General features: G+C 46.0%; 1 protein-coding gene across 5 annotated transcripts in view; it reads left to right on the top strand.

Moving 5' to 3' along the window:
- The window catches only part of ECE1 (endothelin converting enzyme 1), a 79604-nt gene that overhangs the window by 50102 nt on the left and 8161 nt on the right, over positions 1-21341 (top strand). For 4 of the 5 annotated variants that reach the window (XM_063436645.1, XM_063436644.1, XM_063436646.1 and 1 more), the window contains 12 exons: positions 1964-2050; positions 9161-9302; positions 9686-9895; positions 12838-12962; positions 16119-16265; positions 16900-16965; positions 17063-17251; positions 17742-17884; positions 17973-18087; positions 19735-19845; positions 20023-20121; positions 20926-21003. In XM_063436645.1, coding sequence (XP_063292715.1) covers positions 1964-2050; positions 9161-9302; positions 9686-9895; positions 12838-12962; positions 16119-16265; positions 16900-16965; positions 17063-17251; positions 17742-17884; positions 17973-18087; positions 19735-19845; positions 20023-20121; positions 20926-21003 — 1512 coding nt within the window. Of the gene's footprint in view, positions 1-1554; positions 1642-1963; positions 2051-9160; positions 9303-9685; positions 9896-12837; positions 12963-16118; positions 16266-16899; positions 16966-17062; positions 17252-17741; positions 17885-17972; positions 18088-19734; positions 19846-20022; positions 20122-20925; positions 21004-21341 lie in introns of those variants that run through there. The other variant, XM_063436648.1, reaches the window with a different exon arrangement.

Here is a 21341-nt window from a genome sequence, read left to right as displayed (position 1 = left end):
AGGTTTGTGTGTGGGGGGAGAGTAAAGTAGGGGCAAGTGTGGGGAAAATAAAAGCGTGGCCTATGCGTTTAAACGTGCGGTCACTGTGTTGCTCGTCACTTAAAATATGATTTCCCAGTGTCTGAGCCGGCAGGCTTATCTGCCGTATATACTGCATGTGCCCATGTCTCCACAGCTCTTGAAGTATCTTGGCAAGCAAGTGGCATGGCTATCTAGAATATAGTGTCTACAAAGGGTCAGGTTCCATTAAGTTATATTGTATCCGTGTACGCAGACTGCGATGCATGTTGGCGAAAGAACACTTGTATGAGTTCCCTTCGGATGTGAAACAAGGAATGGACTTGTGAAGCAAAATTATTCCAATATTTTCCACGGCAGCCATATTGGGGTTTCCCCAATAAGCAATTTAGGATTCCGTATTAAAGGGCTAGGTCATATATTGTCAAATTCTCAATTTAAATCTAAAATGAAGATTAACGCGGTAAGGGGGTTCAATGACCATGCTTTATATCTGTTTGTAGACTTAGAAGGAGAGACTTGAGCTAAGGTGCAGTGAAGTGGGTAGAGGCGGTTGGGGAGCAGTTTAATATTAATAAATATATATTATTACACACACCAGGCAAGCTGTAAGACTTTCTTTTACCACAGAAATCTCACTTTTCACCACGGAAAGAGTCCCCCCTCGAAATGTCGTACTTTATGAATCGAGCAGTTTCTCGAAGGCAGTGGGGAAGGAAATCTCTGCTTTTGATAGCTTCCTTAGCTGGGATTAAGCTTTCTAACAAGCATTGCTAATTAATTTACCTGTAAGCTTGGCCTGCTGGGCTTATTACTTATTTTTTTTCTATCCCATGGCTTCCACAAGGTCTATTTTTGGCAAAGGTGACTGCTGAATATAGGATTAAAGGGATTTGATGAAGCCGTCTCAGAGCCCATACTTTTGGACATATTATGGTCCCATGCCTCTGGATATCTGAGAGGTGATCAACTGCCAGGCTATGCAGCTGGGTATCGGAAGGGTACTGGTCATACAGAATATTGAGGAGGGCTTTAATCTGTGTGGTCACCGTGAGCTGTTACATGTTAAGGGGCGATGTTGTTGTGAGCTCAAATAACTTAATATCTCTACTTCTAGTCATGTTCTACTTCCTCTAATGTAGTTTTCTTGAGCCCACTACAATGTTGCTACTGTATGATCTAGGCTTTGGGAAAAAAGTTCCATGTAATATTTTGTTAGAGGTTCTCTAAGAAGGCATTAGGGTGGACCTCTTTTTGGTTGTTAAAATTGCTCATTTCATTTGTCTCTGTGCTCATGAGGTCACATGCACAAGTATCCACTGGGATATAGTAAATATCTGGTGCCAAATCTGGCAGATTTTTAAAAATGTGCATGCCTGCTGTTGTCCAGCAGAGACTGGGTTAACAGGGCATGTTTAAGCGAGCACTCCCCTCCCTGTGAGCAGCTGCCAAGCTCCCCCCTATATATTCTTCGTAGTGAAGCGAGGAAGTGTTTTCTGACAAACAGAGTAAATATATATGTATATATATATAGTTGAGAGGACCCCTCGTTCACATACTAGACACAACTGGGACATGTATTCTTTCTAGAATCTCTAGTCTGCCGTGGACCCCCTATTGCTGGTCAGTTGCCCCTACTGAGGGTTATGCAGACCGTTACATAAGGGGTGTTCGTTTGTGGGTGGGCCTCTCCAAAATCTTTTGTATGTTTGCATTTAGGCCCTTTTATCCCCAGCTATTCTCAGAATTCCGAGGTTCTTTCTGTTTGTCTTCCCACCGGGCTGTGTTTCACTCCTTGTGGGTTACCTTGGGGCAGGGCGGGTGCGGCTTTGTAATCCATATCCAACCCTTGGGATGTTCTTGAACTTTAAACGTTTTTTTTTTTTTTTCTGTTTTTCTTGTGATGGAAACCTTGAGAGAGTCTGTTGTGCATTTTACTTTTCAGATGTCTGCTTACAAGAGAGCAACACTTGATGAAGAGGAGCTGGTCGATTCCATTGGTGAGGGTGAGGTTTATCCAAATGGGGTCCAGGTAAGAAAGTATTCACTGTGCCATCAACATGTGTTAATATGGGGGGGGGGGGGGGGGGGGTATGAAGTCATGTCCTGTAGTTGTGTAACTGCCTGATAACCTTTTCTATTGTTTGAAGGAACACTACATAACAAGATTCTGCCCCCTTGTCTAATACAAGATTTCTGTTTCAGTTGATATTTATTTTTTGAGGGGCAAAGGGGGGATTTGCGCCCCTTAAATTACGTGGGATGCAAAAAATCTGTGAAGAATAGGAAGCAGTAACCGTTTCTTACATATTTTATTAAACAAAGTGTTTCAATGTATCTGCAAGGAGAGAGATTCTTACCAGTCAGTATACCTGCTTTACAGCTGCTGCAAAGGCTGACCCAGGTCATCACACTGCCAACACCCCAGGCTCACTCCATTTTTAGGGGCCCAATTTACTGCAATGTCTGTGTGCAGGGTTTAGTACTGGCGATAGTGCCTTCCTTTCTGTGACAAACAGGAAATCTGATCTGTTGCACATAGTGGAGGAGGGTGGGTGTGTGAGAATGGTTTACATTCCTAGTGTGTCAGAAAAACACACACAGGTAATCTGAACCAGGCCCACTTCTGTACCAGAAACCTGAGCTATTAATCTCTCTGCGCCTTTAACCCTTCACCAATTGACTGCCATAAACAGGGCTTGGGAACAAGCCTTCTATGACACGCTGATCCTTAAATAAGCAGTCTGTGCTTTTGTCCTACTTCTCTGGGGCTACTGGAGGTTGTGTTTAACCTCTTCACTACTGACGTATTGTATAAAATTGGCATAACCTTTATTTTAGATGGCATTTCTTCTAAATTACCACTAGAGAATTTTACATTCATTTTTCAGTGAAGATTAGGCTAATTTTATGAAGACTAATAAGTGTCTTAAATAGGTTTTTGCAGTTTTTCCATCTTTTATTGATGACTGGAGATGCTGCCAAGGGGCTGATTTTGGGCCGTGATTTGGGGGTTTTAATGTTCCAAAGTGAACATCAGTTTAAGAGAAAATGGATGCTAAATCTAAAATAGAGGGTAAGTGGCTTGTTAATTATATTCTTCAGGCTTTATTTGAAAAACCTTTCTTTAAAAAGGTTTCCTGGTTAAAAAGTAAAGTGATGCATGTCCCTTTTTAAGGGAGAATTGTTGGTAAATAACAAGTGAAGTTCACATTTAAGGTGATAATAGCTGAAAATTGAAAACTGCTTATTTTTTTATTTTTTTTTAAACTCTTTGATTCAACAATTCTCAATTTGGTGAATAACCTTGTTGGAGTTCTGTATAAGGTCCTGTCTTCTAAAGCTGTCATTGGGTAACATTCAGGGGGTGCAGTCTAACCTTTTTAAGGTTTTTTTTTTTTTTCCCCCCCCCCAAATATGTGTATTGTCTTTGGCTTATGGTGCACGACAGAGCAGGACCTCTCATGGTCAGGGTACGTCAGTTCAAGTGGGCACAGCTAAAGTCTCTGGGTAGAGTCAAATTCCACTAATGGTATTCGTACTACAGTCCCTACTGAACTGAAAGCGAAGATACCATGTGATCTGTAGAGAGAACTTGCATTTACATACATTTAAATCCTATTAATGTGTGTCTTTACAAAGCGATTTATACAGATTGCAGTCTTATCATAGATTTATATACCCAGCAATGCATTAAATTTTTTTTTCTCATGCACAATAGGTTTGACCAATCATGTTTAAAAAAAAAAAAAGTTACAGCTATTTCCTTGTATAGAATGTGTCTTTGTTTTTGTCAAAACTGCTTCTTTAAAAAAAACAAAAAAAAACACTAATGTAAACTGGCATTATGCCAACCTCTTGTAAAGGTTTTATGGCCCAAACTAATTTGCATGCCTTGGGAGTGCAGGTGATAGGACAGGAAATGACTACTGTACATAAAAACTCTTAATGTTAGTCTCCTTTTGGCTTGATAAAGACCTGGGTTCAGGTCGAAACGTTGCGGTGTCCAATAAACTTGCTTAAATGTGTAACCGTGCCTGAGATTTATTTTAACTGTTCTTATGGGTTATGCTGACCCATACTCGGTCAGCACCCTGTAATTTTTGTGATTGAGTGCAACACTCTTCTCTTGATACCTAGTCTCCTTTTGGGACTTCAATGTAAACCTGTGAGATGTGAGAATACATAGCTGGAATAAATAGATCAGGGATTCTGTGGTAGCCAACATAATTCTAGAGCCGGTTGTGTTGTAGGTCTGACGCCATCTTTAAAGACTCGGGTTTTCACCACATTAAAATAAGTCTTTGGAACAGCAGGAGCAAACCTTGATATCCCTTAAGGTTGGGAATCATGGGAAATGTAGTCCAGAAGCATACAGGGTGCTTAGGATGCCAATCCTTGATCTATAAATTACATTTTATTGCTTCAAATGCTTGGCAGTGTACTTGACTCAGCAGTATGCCTGGCTGAGGAGGGAATGGGTTAATGTGCTTGTATGAAACCTTGTGGGTTATAATCCCTCGTTCACTAGTGATCGGAAAGAGCTTTCTCCCTTTAGGGGATGTGGGGCTTTGGTGTATTCCGGTTACTGTGACGCGGGAAACAATGGGAGATGATCTTATGCCTTACGGCTCTTCCAACAAACAGAGCAATAAGTGTTGTGTTGCTAGGTTAAAATAGTCTCTGAAGGCTCCGCAATTCAGGGAACTCTATCTGCTCTAAAGTCCACTAGAGAATCTGACACAGCTAGCTAATAAGCACTGTCTGTACTAGTCCGTAGGGGCTGAATCACCAACACTTTGTAGATCTTACCTGCGTTTGATACCACCTGTCCTCCTTGAAAACCCCAAATCCAGGAAAGTTTTAATTGCTAGATCAGTGGTAGCCATTGGAGCTCTTATTTAAATACTACCTTCTAAGTCTAATCAATCCACAAATGCTGCTTACTGTTAGGATAATTTTTGAGCATCATGGGACTTGTAGTTCTGCCACATTTAGATTGCCACCTGCAAATTACCAGCTAATCTGTCTAGAACAGGGCTGCAGGTTTGGATATAAATCTGTAAGTTTATCACTTGGTAACTGTATTAGTTGGGGCCCCGTTAAGTACCCTAGTCCTAGCCTGTAGATCCTATATCTTCCAGTGGCTGCCTGTAGGGGTGTGGTGGTATAAGACTGCATTATTGCATTTGATAACTGAAACAGAGGAGAGATTGAGATTTTAAATTTATTGACGGTAATACTTTGTATTCTGTGAATTGCCAATGCATGCTGGGATACGGTGATACTGCGATATAATCTCACTGATTTCCCCCACCACCACCACCCCCTTTTTTATTTTTTATTTTTTTTAAATAGACCTTTTACACAGTCGCACTCTAGGTGATCGATCTGCTAACCCCAATGCTCTGCTGTTAAAACTGGTAAATCAGGCAGCTCTCGGCTCTGCGTTTAGGAATAACAGATTTGTATGCTGGAATGAATCCAGCCTTTTCTGATCCTCCGTCCAAACATTTATAAACAATTCTCCCATCTCTGCTTACATGAGCTGGCAAGAGCCAGAGATGACCTCACAGGGAGCTAACTGTCCCCAGCAGGAGGGAGAATGGGAAATGAGAAATTGTCGAAAGAGGCTGGTAATCTGCATTGTCCAAAACAGGTCAGACCGAGCTTGTTGCACAAGGACCACCCAGCATGTGATGGCATGCTTCCCGTCAGCCCTGTATGCAGTATTCCACCTGCATGGACTTTGCAGGATGTGCCCAGGAGGGACTTTTAATAATCGATCAACATGAAGGTTGTCATTGTTGGTCATTTTAATAAAAAAGTTCCCTTTTACGTACTGACCACTTGGTAGAATATTTGAGGAATGTGCACGGTTCGTGTAGATATCCTGGAACCACCTGCTCTGTCAAGCTGTGTTCGTATCCTGCCAGACACGGCAATATGGACTAGTAGCTATTAGGGATGCACTGAAATTAGAATTCTGTTCCGAAACCGAAAATTCAGGATGCCCTTGGCCGAAAACTGAATTATTTTTCCCCCAAATGATTTAAGTTTTTTTCCTATAATTTTATTAGACTTTTTAATGAATTTAATCTTGTATGAAAAACTCCCTTTCTCTTTTAGTAGTCCACCATACCCCAGTACCTTAGTGTCCCCCCCTAGTGTTCCTCTCCCCTCACTCTTTTTTTTAGTGCTCTTTCCCCCCCCCTGTCCCATAGTATTATTCCCCCCTCGTCCCATAGTATTATTCCCCCCTCCCCTGTCCCATAGTATTATTCCCCCCTCCCCTGTCCCATAGTGTTATTCCCCCCTCCCCTGCCCCATAGTGTTATTCCCCCCCTCCCCTGCCCCATAGTGTTATTCCCCCCCTCCCCTGCCCCATAGTGTTATTCCCCCCCTCCCCTGTCCCATAGTGTTATTCCCCCCTCCCCTGCCCCATAGTGTTATTCCCCCCTCCCCTGCCCCATAGTGTTCTTCCCCCCCTCCCCTGTCCCATAGTGTTCTTCCCCCCCTCCCCTGTCCCATAGTGTTCTTCCCCCCCTCCCCTGTCCCATAGTGTTCTTCCCCCCCCCTCCCCTGTCCCATAGTGTTCTTCCCCCCCTCCCCTGTCCCATAGTGTTCTCCCCCCCCTCCCCTGTCCCATAGTGTTCTCCCCCCCCCTCCCCTGTCCCATAGTGTTCTCCCCCCCCTCCCCTGTCCCATAGTGTTCTTCCCCTGTCCCATAGTGTTCTTCCCCTGTCCCATAGTGTTCTTCCCCTGTCCCATAGTGTTCTTCCCCTGTCCCATAGTGTTCTTCCCCTGTCCCATAGTGTTCTTCCCCTGTCCCATAGTGTTCTTCCCCTGTCCCATAGTGTTCTCCCCCCCCTCCCCTGTCCCATAGTGTTCTTCCCCTGTCCCATAGTGTTCTTCCCCTGTCCCATAGTGTTCTTCCCCTGTCCCATAGTGTTCTTCCCCTGTCCCATAGTGTTCTTCCCCTGTCCCATAGTGTTCTTCCCCTGTCCCATAGTGTTCTTCCCCTGTCCCATAGTGTTCTTCCCCTGTCCCATAGTGTTCTTCCCCTGTCCCATAGTGTTCTTCCCCTGTCCCATAGTGTTCTTCCCCTGTCCCATAGTGTTCTTCCCCTGTCCCATAGTGTTCTTCCCCTGTCCCATAGTGTTCTTCCCCTGTCCCATAGTGTTCTTCCCCTGTCCCATAGTGTTCTTCCCCTGTCCCATAGTGTTCTTCCCCTGTCCCATAGTGTTCTTCCCCTGTCCCATAGTGTTCTTCCCCTGTCCCATAGTGTTCTTCCCCTGTCCCATAGTGTTCTTCCCCTGTCCCATAGTGTTCTTCCCCTGTCCCATAGTGTTCTTCCCCCCTCCCCTGTCTCAGTGTTCCTTCCCCCCCCTCCCCTGTCTCAGTGTTCCTTCCCCCCCCTCCCCTGTCTCAGTGTTCCTTCCCCCCCCTCCCCTGTCTCAGTGTTCCTTCCCCCCCTCCCCTGTCTCAGTGTTCCTTCCCCCCCTCCCCTGTCTCAGTGTTCCTTCCCCCCCTCCCCTGTCTCAGTGTTCCTTCCCCCCCTCCCCTGTCTCAGTGTTCCTTCCCCCCCTCCCCTGTCTCAGTGTTCCTTCCCCCCCTCCCCTGTCTCAGTGTTCCTTCCCCCCCTCCCCTGTCTCAGTGTTCCTTCCCCCCCTCCCCTGTCTCAGTGTTCCTTCCCCCCCCTCCCCTGTCTCAGTGTTCCTTCCCCCCCCCCCTCCCCTGTCTCAGTGTTCCTTCCCCCCCCCTCCCCTGTATCAGTGTTCCTTCCCCCCCTGTCTCAGTGTTCCTTCCCCCCCTGTCTCAGTGTTCCTTCCCCCCCGTCTCAGTGTTCCTCCCCCCCTCCCCCGTCTCAGTGTTCCTCCCCCCCTCCCCTGTCTCAGTGTTCCTCCCCCCCCTCCCCTGTCTCAGTGTTCCTTCCCCCCCTCCCCTGTCTCAGTGTTCCTTCCCCCCCTCCCCTGTCTCAGTGTTCCTTCCCCCCCTCCCCTGTCTCAGTGTTCCTTCCCCCCCTCCCCTGTCTCAGTGTTCCTTCCCCCCCTCCCCTGTCTCAGTGTTCCTTCCCCCCCTCCCCTGTCTCAGTGTTCCTTCCCCCCCTCCCCTGTCTCAGTGTTCCTTCCCCCCCTCCCCTGTCTCAGTGTTCCTTCCCCCCCTCCCCTGTCTCAGTGTTCCTTCCCCCCCCCTCCCCTGTCTCAGTGTTCCTTCCCCCCCTCCCCTGTCTCAGTGTTCCTTCCCCCCCCTCCCCTGTCTCAGTGTTCCTTCCCCCCCCTCCCCTGTCTCAGTGTTCCTTCCCCCCCCTCCCCTGTCTCAGTGTTCCTTCCCCCCCCTCCCCTGTCTCAGTGTTCCTTCCCCCCCCTCCCCTGTCTCAGTGTTCCTTCCCCCCCCCTCCCCTGTCTCAGTGTTCCTTCCCCCCCCTCCCCTGTCTCAGTGTTCCTTCCCCCCCCTCCCCTGTCTCAGTGTTCCTTCCCCCCCCTCCCCTGTCTCAGTGTTCCTTCCCCCCCCTCCCCTGTCTCAGTGTTCCTTCCCCCCCCTCCCCTGTCTCAGTGTTCCTTTCCCCCCCCTCCCCTGTCTCAGTGTTCCTTTCCCCCCCCTCCCCTGTCTCAGTGTTCCTTCCCCCCCCCTCCCCTGTCTCAGTGTTCTTCCCCCCCCCTCCCCTGTCTCAGTGTTCTTCCCCCCCCCTCCCCTGTCTCAGTGTTCTTCCCCCCCCCTCCCCTGTCTCAGTGTTCTTCCCCCCCCCTCCCCTGTCTCAGTGTTCTTCCCCCCCCTCCCCTGTCTCAGTGTTCTTCCCCCCCCTCCCCTGTCCCGGTGTTCTTCCCCCCCCCTCCCCTGTCCCAGTGTTCTTCCCCCCCCTCCCCTGTCCCAGTGTTCTTCCCCCCCCCCCCCTGTCCCATAGTGTTCGTTTTTTTTTTTGGCAAATCTGACCCTTTTTCAGCCGACCTTTCGGTGCATCCCTAGTGGCTATCACTGTAGAGTAGCCCTCGCCTTTTCTGTGCTTCGTATTGGCTACTCTTGCCCATGTTCATGTAGTGTATCTCCAGCGGTTTGCTTTAATGGAAACATCTGGAACCTGCTCAGAGCATAACTGCAAGCATATTTAATGATTTGATTCCTATTAATGCTTTGCCTGAAGGTCAACCTGCGTGGAGTGCGGCAGAAGCCTGGCTGTTGGACAGAGCGGACACACGTAGAAAAGCGGTTGCTGGCTCTGGTCTTGCTGCTTGGCGTGAGCCTCTTGGCATGTCTGCTCTCGTTGGGACTGCAGTACCGAAATTGTAAGTGCTGGGAGGAGGAAGAATATATAAATGAATAAAATGTTACGGTGATTGTCTGTAAATGTTTTTGTAGATGTTTGCTGCAGGTGGTGGGGAATGAGTGAACGGTTATAGGAAATGCTGGTGGCATAGCTAAAATTTTATGATGGGGTAAACACGGGCTTAGGTGTTGGAGTGCTGCATGGCATGTAAAGGTGAGGAGGCCAGTATGTGTGGGGGACCATAATGCGAAGAGTGTCCTTGTACCATTGTAGCTCTTTTTTATTTTAATTTTTTTATTCATGTTTGTGTATTGTGTACATAGTAAGTTGCAGAGAACTGGAGGTTAATGTGGTTCAGATTGGTCAGTGGATGGTTGTAATGATTCCTTCTTCCTTTTGCAGATAATGGCGTTTGCCTGTCTGAGCCTTGTGTGTCTGTCACCAGTTCCATCCTCCGTTCCTTGGATCGCTCTGTGGATCCGTGCCAGGACTTCTATAGCTATGCTTGTGGAGGATGGATAAAGTCAAATCCAGTCCCTGATGGGCATTCTCGCTGGGGAACCTTCAATGAACTGTGGGAACATAACCAGGCCATCATGAAGCACCTACTGGGTAAGCGGGTGACCAGCAAACTCTACGGGGGCTGAATATTTTCTGACTTGAATGCATTCCTGATTTTTGACCAGATTTTTGTGTGGTTCTTCCCTTTCACTGAACGGTAAAGCCCAGTTAATTCTAAGGGCAAATGATTCTTTCCTTTTTATTTAATTTGTTTATGAAATGTATCCTTAAAGAGCAGTTGATTCTCTATTCATCGCTGCATCGCCCCCACAAACTGTGTAGAGCCAAGTCTTCCCCTTTCAGAACAGAACTTCCCTCCTGAAGTGAGTGTTGGGTAAAAGCCAGGTCGATGTGTACGCAGCTTCCATTGAATCTGGCTTGTATCTTGCCTTTTGAAGTGTGCATAGCTTCCAGATGTGAACGTTTCATTATGTAATTCAGAGCGGGTTTGGATGAGCTTGGATTGTGAGTCTATACTCTCGTCACAATGCTGCCTTATGATTGGCCTGTAGCTGACCGACATTCCTATCGCTGGCGAAGGACGGAAACTCTGTACAAGGCCATAGACTGAATGCTGGGCTGGGAGAGAATGGTTTAGATAAGATACAGGTTTTGTGAAGGGAATGCGTTACTTATTAACCTTGGTGCCTGCGAGATATCAAATAGCGGGGTGCCTGAGGGGGTTAAACTTGTTAATCTAGCAGGAGGACATTGTACAACTTGTTTGTTTTTATTTTTTTTGGATGATTTGGGCTGATGCTAGTCAGACTTTTTGTTGTACAAAGGATGCTTATGAAGCATTTATGCTGTGTGGTTCCATTGCGTCATACAGCCTTACTGCATGTATTGAGAACACCCAGATCCTCCCTGTATCTCGCTTTTGTATAAGGGCTCAAAATAAGGGTGCAACCCACCTTAAATAATCCCTCAAACTCCAGTTCGGCTCATAGAGGATGCCTTTGATTGCAAGCTTGCTTTAAACTTGGTCACCTCTTGTATCTAACAAGTTGGCAATCAGCCCCATTAGATCATTTTAAAATACTGCGGAAAATGTCGCTACCCTTGCGGCTTGCAGTTATGAAGAACTAAGAAAGTTAACAAACTCTTCTATGTATTAAAAGTGCATATGTGTAGTTCAGGAGGAGTAAATAGTTTCATTCATGAAAACCACAAACTAGAGCCATGGATGTGGCTGTGCTTTAAGAGGCCATTCGAAGCAAATTAAGACTTGTAAGGCCTGCTAATCGCCTCTCCATTTACTTCAAAGAGGAGGTACTAGGAAAATGGCTGTAGTGGTTTTGACAAATCTGTAACATGAACTACATGCAGGGAGAATTTATTGTTGTGCGCAGACTTTGTGATAAGTAAAGGGACTCTCCAGTGCCAGAAAAAAACAGCCACTAGAGGAGGACTTCACCCTGCAAGGTAGTTATTGCAGTTTATAAAAACTGCAATAATTATACTTGCAGGGTGATGGGAGTTGGCACCCAGAGCACTCCAATGGGCAGAAGTGGTCTGGGTGCCTGGAGTGTCCCTTTAATGCCCGCTATCAGGGTAGAAAGGGAGATGCTATTATTCAATGCTTTCCTATGGGGATTTGTGTTTTAAGAACCCGGAAGTGCTTCTTTCAAGTTGCTGTCTGATAGACAGCCACTAGAGGAGGACTTAACCCTGCAGGGTAAAAACTGCAATAATTATACTTACAGGGTTAAGGGAGTTGGCACCCATACCACTCCTATAGGCAGAAGTGGTCTGGGTGCCTGGAGTGTCCCTTTAAGTAGAAATGAAACTTCTTTATTTTGGAATAAACATAGGTCTCTTTGAACATGCAGCACCTGGGATTGTACACATGCCAGATTCAATTAAGCCTTGTTAAAGCTTGGTTAGTAATGTTTACACAGATAATGGAATTTGAGCCCCAGCTATAGTGTAAGTTCTGATGCTGTTTGACTGGCTAGCCCGCTGAATCATACAGAAGTATTTAAGGTTTATTTTGGAAATGATCATTTGGATTGGTATGAATCTGCCACTTGCGAAGACTTGTCTCTTAGGAGTAAGTAGCGGGCTAATCCCAGGCCCGTCTGCACATGTCCCTACGTTACATCTCTTCAGTGAATACATACAGTAACCGCTTCATTAAAGAGTTACTCCAGGCTGCTTTTTAAATGCATTAATACACCTTAAAAAAAAAAATTCAAGTTAAGATTAAATTAAATTCTCCCTTTTTTTTTTTTTTTTGTTTTGTGTAAAAGCTCTGCTCGCCTTTTCGAATGGTCATCGTGAATGCACACTGTGCCAATATTTTAACACCATTGCAGATTACACCATCACATGCACTCTGAGGGCAAGGAGGCAGAGGACTCTGGTGCTTGAAAATACTTAATCTTAATGGATTTGTAGTGTACTTTTATACTGTAAAATGTTATTGTCTGGTAGTTTCACAAACTGTGGATATAAGCACAATCTGAATGTGCATTGCACAGCTACGTCTGGCTGCAAATGTAGCTTAGTGTCTGGAGCACAACAATGAGGGCAGTATCTGAGATTCAGGAATCGGGGTTTGACTAGTTGGGGAACAAACACCACATCTGGGAAGAGGGTTCTTAACATGGAGAGGGGGGGGGGGGGAGGTGTTTACCATCTATCTGTAAATCTGCCTTTTACTAATGAACACTATAGGAATCATGGCCACTACAGCATGCTCTGTTTTAACATCTAACCATTTATTCTTCCTGGTGCTTAAGGATTGTCTCCAACCATATTGAAAATGCAGAATTAATATTTCCACATTATCCGTGTCAATTTCGTCCAGCATGTTTGGCCATGAGCTAGCGACTCATAACAGCCAGTCTGTTACGAGCCTCTAGCAGGCCATGAAACTTTTACCTACTGCTGCTCGCTGGTGTTTAACCAGCCGGCTGTGCAGGTGGAGCTTGTGTATGCATAACTTTTCTCTTTTTTTTAACTTTTTTCCTTATCCCCATCTTTGTCAGAAAACTCTACTATGAATATTAGCAGTGCTGCAGAGCACAAGGCACAGCGATATTACCAAGCATGTATGAATGAGACCAAAATAGAAGGACTTGGATCCAAACCGCTGCAAGATCTGATTGAAAAGGTGTGTGCATATAGGGGTGAATACTACAGACAGCTTGTTTCCCGACTCCTGCCCGTTTCTTTATACTATGCATTAAAATGTCGGGTGCTTTTGTTTTTTGTTTTTTACAAAAATCTCTAAAGCTTGGGTCTTGGTAAAATTGGTCAGATATTTAATTTATAAAGGGGATGTCATATTTTCAGTGACATGTCATGACATACTTGAATATCCCTAAATGATTGTCATGTTGATTTAACTCTTTAAATTGTGAGTCTTTTCTTTCTGGTTTTGTTTTTTGATTTTTGTAGAACTGTAATATTGTTTCCAACAGTAAATGTTTCACAAACACTGATTTTAAAGGACCACTATAGGCACCCAGACCACTTCAGCTCAATTACCGTATATACTCGAGTATAAGCCGACCCGAATATAAGCCGAGGCCCCTAATTTTTCCCCAAAAAACTGGGAAAACGTATTGACTCGAGTATAAGACTAGGGTGGGAAATGCAGCAGCTACTGGTAAATTTCTAAATAAAATTGGATCCTAAAAAAAATATATTAATTGAATATTTATTTACAGTGTGTGTATAATGAATGCAGTGTGTGCGTAAGAGTGCAGCGTGTGTGCGTAAGAGTGCAGCGTGTGTGCGTAAGAGTGCAGCGTGTGTGCGTAAGAGTGCAGCGTGTGTGCGTAAGAGTGCAGCGTGTGTGCGTAAGAGTGCAGCGTGTGTGCGTAAGAGTGCAGCGTGTGTGCGTAAGAGTGCAGCGTGTGTGCGTAAGAGTGCAGCGTGTGTGCGTAAGAGTGCAGCGTGTGTGCGTAAGAGTGCAGCGTGTGTGCGTAAGAGTGCAGCGTGTGTGCGTAAGAGTGCAGCGTGTGTGCGTAAGAGTGCAGCGTGTGTGCGGTGTATGAGTGCAGCGTGTGTGCGGTGTATGAGTGCAGCGTGTGTGCGGTGTATGAGTGCAGCGTGTGTGCGGTGTATGAGTGCAGCGTGTGTGCGGTGTATGAGTGCAGCGTGTGTGCGGTGTATGAGTGCAGCGTGTGTGCGGTGTATGAGTGCAGCGTGTGTGCGGTGTATGAGTGCAGCGTGTGTGCGGTGTATGAGTGCAGCGTGTGTGCGGTGTATGAGTGCAGCGTGTGTGCGGTGTATGAGTGCAGCGTGTGTGCGGTGTATGAGTGCAGCGTGTGTGCGGTGTATGAGTGCAGCGTGTGTGCGGTGTATGAGTGCAGCGTGTGTGCGGTGTATGAGTGCAGCGTGTGTGCGGTGTATGAGTGCAGCGTGTGTGCGGTGTATGAGTGCAGCGCATGAGTGCAGCGCATGAGTGCAGCGCATGAGTGCAGCGCATGAGTGCAGCGCATGAGTGCAGCGCATGAGTGCAGCGCATGAGTGCAGCGCATGAGTGCAGCGCATGAGTGCAGCGCATGAGTGCAGCGCATGAGTGCAGCGCATGAGTGCAGCGCATGAGTGCAGCGCATGAGTGCAGCGCATGAGTGCAGCGCATGAGTGCAGCGCATGAGTGCAGCGCATGAGTGCAGCGCATGAGTGCAGCGCATGAGTGCAGCGCATGAGTGCAGCGCATGAGTGCAGCGCATGAGTGCAGCGCATGAGTGCAGCGCATGAATGCAGTGTGTGCAGGGCCGGTGCAAGGATATTTGCCCCCCCCCCCATATGTCCTGACCTCCCCTCCTCCTCCCTCAGTGGTCCTTACCTCCCCACCCCCGTGTTCCTTCACCCCCCTCCCCCAGTGGTCCTGACTCACCCCTCCCCTAGTGGTCCTGACTCACCCCTCCCCTAGTGGTCCTGACTCACCCCTCCCCTAGTGGTCCTTACCCTCCGCTCCCCTAGTGGTCCTTACCCTCCGCTCCCCTAGTGGTCCTTACCCTCCGCTCCCCTAGTGGTCCTTACCCTCCGCTCCCCTAGTGGTCCTTACCCTCCGCTCCCCTAGTGGTCCTTACCCTCCGCTCCCCTAGTGGTCCTTACTTCCCCCTCCCTCCCATAGTGGTCCTTATCCCCCCCTCCCTCCCTCCCATAGTGGTCCTTATCCCCCCCTCCCTCCCTCCCATAGTGGTCCTTATCCCCCCCTCCCTCCCTCCCATAGTGGTCCTTATCCCCCCCCCTCCCTCCCATAGTGGTCCTTATACCCCCCCCCCCCCACAGTGGTCCTTATACCCCCTTTTTTTTATTATTATTTTTTTTATTATTTTTTATTATTATTATTTTTTATTATTATTTCTTATTTTATTTATATTTTTATTTATTTTTCGTCCCCCCTCCCTGCTTGATACATGGCAGGGAGGGGGGCTCTCCTTCCCTGGTGGTCCAGTGGCAGTTCAGTGGGGGGGGAGAGGGGGGCTGGCAGAGCTGTAACTTACCTGTTCTGCAGCTCCTGTCAGCTCTCTCCTCCTCTGCGCCGTCCGTGCAGCTCCTTCTATCAGCTCACACTGTAAGTCTCGCGAGATTTACACTGGGAGCTGACCGAGGTGCTGAACGGACGGCGCGGAGGAGGAGAGAGCTGACAGGAGCTGCAGAACAGGTAAGTTACAGCTCTGCCAGCCCCCCTCTCCCCCAGTCTGTATTATGGCAATGTAAATTGCCATAATACAGACCTTGACTCGAGTATAAGCCGAGTTGGGGGTTTTCAGCCCAAAAAATGTGCTGAAAAACTCTGCTTATACTCGAGTATATACGGTAAGTGGTCTGGGAGCCAGGTCCCTCTAGTTTTAACCCTACAGCTAAAAAACATAGCAGTTTCAGAGAAACTGCTATGTTTACACTTGGGGTAAATCCAGCCTCTAGTGGCTGTCTTACTGACAGCCGCTAGAGGTGCTTCCGTGATTCTCACTGTGATACGCTGGACTTCATAGGAAAGCATTGAGTAATGCTTTCCTATAGGTGGTTTGAATGCACGAGCGGCTCTTGTCGCGCATTCGGAGCTGACGTCGGTAGAGGGAGGAGTTTCCCAGCGCCGAGGGAGCCTGGTGCTGGATAAAGGTAAAAAGCTGAAGGGGTTTTAACACCTCCAGCCCAGCGGGAGGGGGACACCTATGGACTACATAGTGCCAGGAAAACGAGTTTGTTTTCCTGATACTATGTGGTCCTTTAAACATTTACACTTTTTCAGAATTAGAACATTCTTTCAGCTTTAACATTTAACCCATTTATTCCTTGCCTGCTGTAGCTTGGTGGCTGGAATATCACAGGCCCATGGGATCGGAACAATTTCCAGGAGATTCTTCAATCCGTAACGGCTTATTACCGCGCCTCTCCCTTCTTCTCCATATTTGTCAGTGCAGATTCCAAAAATTCCAGCAGTAACATTATACAGGTGAGTACGGATGTTTCTCTTTCATCTTAAATGGAAATACAGGGACGTTTAGCAAATTACTTCTGCTTTCTTCTATTTTTATATCAATGGCTTTACAGATGCCATCAGAAGTAAACTCCATTATGTCATAAATCACTAGCATCACCAGAGAATGCTCCTCTTTGCTTTTGTAAAAGTGGCTGGCATTTCCTTGGTGTAGATAGAAGGTTGGCTTTGCATAAACATTTTCTGCTCACTGTCAGTCCTGACTACCCAGCTTTGGTTTGCTATCCCCTCAAAGTGCTAAGACTTCTTTTACTTCTGCAAAAAATATTCTGTACTCTGCCTCCAGATCACCATCTCTCTAGAACATTGTGATAGCCACACAGAACCTCAAGATGGGTGAACTGGGAAGGGCGAAAGCACAGCTGTGGTTATTGATTTGTATCTAGACACTGCAATGAAAGCAGCAATGTTTTGTCATGTGCCTTTACTTATAACGAACGTCAGGATGGAGAGTTAGGTGCAGGATTTCACATACCATGTTTGATCTTCTTTGTAAAGTCTCTTTAGTGCTGGACATCTAGCTGAAACATGTTACTCTCCATGTAGCTTAAATGAGTGATAAGTTGTACCCATCCATTTTTTCGCCTAGATTGACCAGTCTGGACTGGGATTACCGTCGCGGGATTATTACCTGAATAAAACTGAAAATGAGAAGGTATCTGCTAATCGGAACCCCACCTTTGCCTGGCACACTTCACTTGAGTTTGGCTGTTGTGGTGTCTTGATCCCTAATGTTGTCCTTATTTTACCAGGTCCTCATTGGATATCTTAACTTCATGGTTCAAATTGGGATGCTGCTGGGAGGCAGCGAGAATAATACGCGCGAGCAGATGCAGGAGATCTTGGACTTTGAGACGGCCCTGGCCAACATAACTATCCCTCAGGATAAACGCCGAGATGAGGAAGTGATCTACCACAAGATAACTGCAGGAGAGCTTAAGGTAAGTGGTTAGCCAATGCACATTGCCCTATTGGCTACTTAAGGCTTATTTATTTATTTTTTCAATAGAGGCTCAAAGTAACATTTAAAAAAAAAAAAAAAAAAAAATTAAATTGGATAAAAAAAATAAATAAATCTTGGCTCTTCAATTTGTCTAAATTTCAGTGGCATTCATTGGTTGAATGTGTCAGCTGTCAGTCTTAACCAGTGAATGGTATCCAAATATGGATGGAATTGATATTGCTAATGTATGCGTGTAATATGCACTGGATGCCTAGGGGGCCCTTTGTATTTAATTGCTTTAACAGTTTGTTAGAGGTACCTGGCCATGCTGACACCATAACTACTGCAGAAGACTGTAGTGGTGAGTGTTTTTTGGGTTGCCTTTTTTAATGTTAAGGCAAGACTGTGAACAAGAGAACATTTAGGAGATTTTATTTTTTTTATTTTTCTCAAAACATCTTAAACTGATAACTTTCATTTGCCCCTAGACTCTTGCCCCTGCGATTGATTGGATGGCACTACTTCAGACAGTCTTCCACCCAGTGGAGATCAATGAGACGGAACCTGTGGTGGTTTACGCCAAGGAATACCTTATAGATGTGTCTGCTCTGATCAATTCCACTAGCAAAAGGTATAAGTTGAATGCTCTGCCATGTGAGCACTCTGGGTTTAAGGAGTTAGATTTCTGCCTCCTGCTGACTTGTAACTCTCCATCACAGGATCCTTAATAACTACGTTGTGTGGAATGTAGTCAGGAAGGCCAGCTCTTTCCTTGACCAGCGCTTCCAGGACGCTGAGGAGAAGTTCATGGAAGTCATGTATGGGACTAAAAAGGTGAGAGGGGTACCGGAACCTCTATAATTTATATGGCACCCAACATATTTCACAGCGCTGTACAATAGATAGACAATCTGTTCTGACAAAATGATTGACCTACGGGAGGAGTTGGTGAAGAGGGCCCTGATAAGCTTACAATCTAAAATGGGTGCAGGAACTCTACAACAGCCGCCTAGTAAAGATTTCCTGACTGAAAGTCTTGGTTTATAACATTCTCCTCACTAGCAACCTTTCACCGATCTCTCTACAAAAATCTTTCATCTGGGACTGTGACTCTGAAGGAGAGTTCCCATATTGATCCTGTCTTCTTGGATACATACAGTACCAGCTGTGGGTATGGATGGGCAGTTCATAAAGTTCCTTGTAGTGAATACAATTCAGAAGCTGCAGATTGAATTTTATTTTTTATTAACATGGAGTTATGGTGGATATGTCTGCCCTACTCTAAAGAGATTGTTGGTATATTTTGGAGATTCCTTTAAGTTAAGAATGAGAGGTGGGTGGGCATTTTGTGTATTTTTATTTGACCGCAACTGAGCTAAGACCGTAATGTGGACGTGTCTTATCTGGCCAGCATTGTGGCATTATAATGGCAGGAAGTGGAGCGGAGGAGCTAGATGGAAGCTTAGATTTGCCCTGTATCCCCTCCCTCCCTCTGTAGAACACAGGGAAATTCTTCACATTCTCTGCTTTTTAATGTATTATTTTAACATGTGCTGTCAAAAGCTAAACTTTCCACAGAAAAAACTCTATTTGACAGACATCCTAAGGAGTTAATCTCACAATAATTACTATTTACAAAACGCCCATTTACAGTAAAAATAAAATTATGGAAGAAAAGGTTTCATTTAACACGGCATTCTCTGAAAGTATTTCACTAAAGGGGGTTGAGAGTGTGTGTAATTGAATCTCATTGAATTGGTTCTAGTGCCGGGAATCCTCTGGTTACATAGTTACATAGCTGAAAAGAGACTTGCGTCCAAGTTCAGCCTTCCTCACATATGTGATGTCCCTCCATTCAGTGTTGAAGCATTTTTGAGCAGTTTAATACTAAATGATTTCTGGTGACTCACAGCCTGCCCTCCACTGGAAGTGTGGTCAAGGCAGGGATGAAACACTTCCTTACAGCCATATAGATTCAGCCAATCACTGCCCACTGCTGGTGTGAGACGGTCAGCTGACCACTTTCATCCTGTCACAGCGACCCACTGACATTCGTGAAAATGCTTCCTCGTTCGCACAAGCAGCACAGAGGGGATGGGCTGCTGGGGTCTGTTGCTGATCCTTAAAACCTTAACGCTCAATGAAAGTATGGTGCCAGGGGACTCTAGATACAATAACCACTTCAATGAGATGAAACGGTTACTGTGCCCTCATTGTCACTAGAAGAAGATTCTATAAATCACTTGTTGCCTACATATATAACAGTTTGTCTACTCCCTGCATCTTATAGTTTAATGAAGAATAATTCTACAGGAATGTGGGGCTAGGGATTCAATAAGCATGATCCATGCTTTAGACCGCTGCCCTCGTGTCACAGTAGAAATGGTTATTTGAAGTGCAACGCCTTTTAACTGCATGTATGGTGTGCTAGAATTGCTCTACAGAAACTAGTGCCTAACCTTGTCCTTTTATCCCCCTCAGACGTGTTTGCCTCGCTGGAAGTTCTGCATTAGTGACACTGATAACAACCTGGGCTTTGCGCTGGGTGCCATGTTTGTCAATGCCACCTTTGCTGAAAGCAGTAAGGTGCAGGTGAGTTCACTCTGCTGTGGTACTTCAGAAGGCGAATCCAACCTTATTTGCTGGCTGGACTTTTTACCAGTTATCGGACGTGTCTGGCATTCTAGACATGTTGGTATATCATAAAAGAAATGTTGTGGGAAATCTTCCTTCACTGTAAGTCTGACGTGCATCACGTTCTTTTCACAGGCTGTGCAAATGATCAGAGAGATCAAAACTGCTTTTGAGGAGAGTCTGAGCAGCCTGAACTGGATGGATGAAGAAACGCGCAAGGCAGCGAGAGAGAAGGTGTGTATTTAGGCTGCCTGAAAACTGTTATTTGATTAGAGCATTCTGTCTGGGTATGGTAATTAAAGGGTCTCTACAGTGCCAGGAAAACTCCCTCTCTCCCTCCCTCCTACCCCCTATCACATGTTGCTGAAGGAGGGGACCTAATGTGCATGTGCGGCAAAGGCCATGCGCATTAGACATCCCCATAGGAAAGCATTTTCAATGCTTTCCTATGGGGATTCTGGCGACGCTGCAGGTCCTCATGCATAGCGTGAGGACATCAAGCGTCGTTTTAAAACATTTTTTGTATTTTAAGATGCCGGAAGTCCCTCTAGTGGCTGTCTGATAGGAGTTAACCCTGCAAGGTCATTATTGCCGTTTATAAAAACAATTACACTTGCAGGGTTAAGGGTGATGGGAGTTGGCACCAAGAGCACTCCAATGGGCAGAAGTGATCTGGGTGCCTGGCGTGTTCCTTTAATGCCTGCCATCAGGGTAGAAAGGGAGAGAATGTCTAATGTGAGGGTGTAGCAGGTGACTGGCTGCTATCTGAGAGGGAGTAATGGGCAGTCGCCTAGCTTTTAGCAAGGATGGAAGGCGTGCTAGTGAATTCACTGTGTAGCTTTACAGCCACTGGTTTTGTGTGCTAGGGAAGGAATTTGCTTCTTGGGGAATGGCCTCCAAGGAAGGTTTTGGGATAGACCCTGCCAATGTGAAGGAGTGAGCGTTTGGCAGACTTAATCTAGGAATGACGATTACTCTTAAGCCGTGCAAAGCAACATGTTGGACATATGTAACATTTTTAATTTCTCTCCTGTTTAGGCTGAAGCAATCTATGATATGATTGGTTACCCCAACTTCATCACAGATCCTAAAGAACTGGATAAAGTGTTCAATGAAGTAAGTGTGCACTTTGTGTGCTGCTAGTACCTGGCTTAGTTTCAACTCACTATTCCATAACAGAGCCATGGCCAAAAGCCTTCCCCTTATTTATTCAGAACCCCCTTGATTCTTTGCACAGATCTAGTCATTGTGAGCGTTTAAAACATAAGCGTGACACTTTCTAATTTCATCAGCCTCAGCTGTCTAGTAGTCTGTCTTGGCAAGACCCAGTCATCAGGTAAACATTCATATTAGAAGGCTGACTGTATTAAAGCGGCTCTGTCACCATCACTTGCAAAAAAAAACCTGACCGTTACATTTCTGCTGGGTGTCCGCTGGCCAGGGGTTCAGGGAAG

The sequence above is a fragment of the Pelobates fuscus genome, chromosome 11, assembly GCF_036172605.1.
Source record: "Pelobates fuscus isolate aPelFus1 chromosome 11, aPelFus1.pri, whole genome shotgun sequence".
In the NCBI taxonomy this organism is placed as follows: Eukaryota; Metazoa; Chordata; class Amphibia; order Anura; family Pelobatidae; genus Pelobates; species Pelobates fuscus.
This window is presented reverse-complemented; position numbering and strand designations above follow the sequence as displayed.